Source organism: Asparagus officinalis, chromosome 4 (assembly GCF_001876935.1).
Source record: "Asparagus officinalis chromosome 4, Aspof.V1, whole genome shotgun sequence".
Lineage (NCBI taxonomy): Eukaryota > Viridiplantae > Streptophyta > Magnoliopsida > Asparagales > Asparagaceae > Asparagus > Asparagus officinalis.
Window position 1 is genome coordinate 74,147,964 of NC_033797.1, and position 3,976 is coordinate 74,151,939.

At 39.0% G+C, this 3,976-nt stretch overlaps 1 protein-coding gene across 1 annotated transcript in view; it reads right to left on the reverse strand.

The window, feature by feature from the left end:
• Positions 1-3,965, reverse strand: part of LOC109837739 (hippocampus abundant transcript-like protein 1) — a 21,277-nt gene extending 17,312 nt beyond the window's left edge. The window contains exon 1 of the mRNA XM_020406084.1: positions 3,611-3,965. Within this exon, the coding sequence (XP_020261673.1) occupies positions 3,611-3,775 (165 nt within the window). The 5' untranslated portion in view covers positions 3,776-3,965. The remainder of the gene's footprint in view (positions 1-3,610) is intronic.

Sequence of the window (3,976 nt, forward strand, 5' to 3'; positions counted from 1 at the left end):
CACCAAAAAACAATCTATTTCAGTATCAAGTACATTTGCTATATATGTTCATATCTGATAATTTATTGTATTATGTATACTAGCTAGTTTATTTGTAATTAAATTACGGGGCCGAGGAGTATTCCTTATTAAATTAAGCGACAACGGTTTTCCTGACTTAGTAAAGAAATTTCTAAAAAGAAATTACGCGAATGAAGCCCTCTAGTTATAACTTCTCGATCAGTTATTATGCTACGGATATAATTCTCATTCAGGACACACTAATTTATGCGACCTTTATATAATTTATTTGAAACGTAACTAGTATGAACTACTAATATACCTATATATATATTACGTATTACATACTATATACCATAGTATATATAAACTATATGGAAGCTGTTCAATGCATAACCTCCACTATCTCTGAATAACTAAAAACTATCCACTCCGTCTGGATTGATTATTCAATGGCTGAGATTTAAGTTAAATTATCTGCATAGGGTAATCAGGTAATTTATCAGCTTCAAAGAGGAGGTATTTATGTGCTGTTGAGTCTCCCAAGTCACACCTCTCTCGTACACGCCAATTTTCTCTCTTCTCCATCTCTTCTTATTCAGAACCATCACAACCGCGACTCATCAAACTCTATCAAAGCGCCGACGTCCCTCTGAGCTCAGACTGCGCCTCCAGTTCGCGCAGCTCGCCACTACCGGCCTCGGCTGAGCTCGCCCCACCTTGGCTGGCACAGAACTCGCTCCCAAGCCGCGCTCATCTCGTCTCGTCGCCCCACCTCCAGCGCCCCATCCGCGTCTCTTATGGCCATCCACCACCTCGCGAGCCGCCATCTCGACAATCGCGCTCCGACTCCGCTCCCATCCTCTGCACACGTCACTCGCGACGCACGCCTCCACGTGCCAGACTACGCGCTCGCAACCTCCTCGACGACCTCTCGCCATTCGATTCACAGAGTGAATCCTGGATTCCCTCAAGTGAATCTGGATTCACTCAGTGAACTGGATTCACTCAGTACTCGCCGATTTCACTGCTGTGAATCGAGATACACTGGCAGTGCATCCAGATTCACTACAGCGAAAGATTGGCTGGTTAGTGGATGGTTTTTTAGGTGAACCATAAGTTTCTTATTTTTGTTTTTATTTGCAATTTGCTATTGTTTGGATAACGCTAATTTAGTTCACTGAATCTCAGATTAAATTAGTGACACTGTGAATTACTCCCGCTTCTCGTTTCGTCGAGCGGTCTTCGGTTCGTCGGAGGGAGCTCAGTGGCAGTGAGTTGGAAGGAGCTCGGTGAGGGTGTAATGGTGTTTGTGTGGTGAGAGAAAGAGGAAGAGAGAGGTGGGCTGGTTTCAAGCTTTTGGAACATGGAAGGAAGCGAGAGGAGAATGAGAGGAACGATTTGTCCTATATCTGTAAGAAGAGAGTATTAAGGCGTGTATTATTTGTATGATTGTTCCAATGTAATACAGTACAATTCAATGTCAATGAAATTGTCAAATTTTACCTTTTTCATCATTAATGCGTGTATTATTGTGTACTATTTACAATTCTGGCATCTGAAATCTAGGCATTGGATTCAGATAGATGGAGGTAGGATAGTTTTCTATTCCAGGTTTTTATTAGAAGATCTCCTATATATATATATATATTACTAATATATAATTATTAGTATATTATATAATACTATACTGAAGTATATAAACACACATACCTATACTATATATGATAATCATATACACGTACCAGCTATACCCAACACACTACTACTAATGTCCGACCTAACTAACCCAACCAGATATAGAAATGCCTCGAGAAAAAAAAAAGGCATCTAATAGTATGCTTCCGTGTAACGGGCAGTCAAACTTTACTTGTGGTTCTATGATAACTATAGGTACGTGCTGGTGAATGGCAATCACTAGCAATAAATTATTGGCAACAGTTTTTGAATATAGGTTTTAATGTTACACATTAATACAAGCTTTATTCATAATGGTTGCTTAATTAGAATTATAGGTTATTTGTTCTAGCTAGACACATTAGCACGCCTTTGCAGGTTGAACCCTTTTTTTATACGCACCGATAACAGGGACTATTTCAGATAGTAATTCCTCTTTTCCATTGAAGTGTGTTTTATATACGTATTTGCATGGTAGGATTAATTTTTTGATTATTCAGATATTATCTTAAAGTTTTTTTCTACTACACGTTACCTTTGAAACTGTGATTCAAAATTCAGGGTTAAATTTTAAATTCTAACAATCAGATTTCATTTTAACAATCAGATTTCGATAGACACAAATTCCCAGATTAATATGTAATTATGCCAAAAGGAACTCTAATTCGCCAAAAATTAGTGCATCGATCTCACGTCATTTTCCAAAACAGTAGCCTCCACATCCCACTCATAAGCAAGACGGGAGCCTCAGAGGGATGTGATATTTACCGAGGAAAGCCAGTTGGCAAGTTAATTTGGAATCCGTGATAGTGAGTTGAAACGCATAAAGAGTACTAGCTAGTGGTCGGTAGGCTAAGCCGTCTTTGATTTCATCCAACTCAACAAACCATATTGAATAGTTGATGGGATATTACTGCATAATTAAGCTTTCTTGGTGTGTTAACATACCTCATCTTTCTAATTAATTACGTGGTTTTATTCAAACAAATTCATTAATTAGGAGGTTTACTAGGTGCCCCCTTATTAAGGCAATTTGATGGCTGCATAACACCCAAAGTAGACGGCCTAGATAGCAACGGCAGTACTCTTTTCCTAAATATGCATGAGTTCTCCATCTAACTACTACAAAAGTTTATTACTCAAAATTAAGAAGTCTTACATTCTAGAATAAGATTTTTTCCCCCCTCTAAATTATATTGAAAACAAAAATTCCAAACCCTTCTCACACATGCAGCCTTGGTACCCTCAATAATTGAAAAAATGATTAATACGGATAGACCCTAGTTACCATCATCAAATTGAATTAAACTACCCACATAGTTCTATTATTGCGGATGAGCCCTGAGTGAAAATGTTTGGTTGCTACAGACCAGCTGAAAAGGGTCGAAAGAAATTTCTCTTAGGGGTCTATCTACAACAACTCTATATACTATGGTGTACGTGGTAAGAAATTTCAATTTGGCGACAGTACAAGGGTCTATCCGCAATCAACCCTTAAAAGACAATATTTAACACAGCCTGGTCTCATGACGGAACGACACATGCCAACTTTCACGTACGGGAATAAAGCTTCTAAGCATGGTTAATTGTTTAATGAAAGATACCAGGACTCGGTGATGCTTTCATTAGTTGGGAACCAAAGCAAGGTTTAAACTACGCGCATTAATCTCATCCTCTGAATTCTGAAACTCCTATCTATTCGTGGTACTACTATGTATTAACTTAACAACTGATCAATTCCAAGACCATTGGCCTCTAGCTACATCAAAAAGATTTGGAGACTAGTGCAAACAGGGCCATGATTGAAATCCTAATTTGTACGAGGACAAAAAAAAAAAAAAGAACAAATAGAGAGGCCTTGCGTCCAAAGAACACTTACAAACATATGTACTCAGTGAGGCAATTAAGCGATAAAGCGGGGAAGTGGAGTTACCGCTTGGCTGAAGCCGCTGAGATAAATGGCAAGCGAGCACTGGTCTCGGCCAGGGCAGAGCGCCTCCATCGAAACATCCGTGATGGCCGGGATCACGATGAAAGAAGAGAAGTTGAAGAGGAAGACACAAGCGAAGAGATGAACCAATCCCCCAAAATCCTTCATTTCTTATTATGATCACCCTCGCTTTCTCAAAAACACACAGAAGCTAGTGGTAGTAATTAACACTGATACATGTGTGTTATAAATATGTAAGAAAGGGAAGGCAATGAGGAATAAGGACAGAGGAAAACATTTCTTCGAAGAAATTAATTAAGGGGAGGAGTGTGAGTGAGGGGGTCTTTAACATGAACTTTTTCTTTCTAA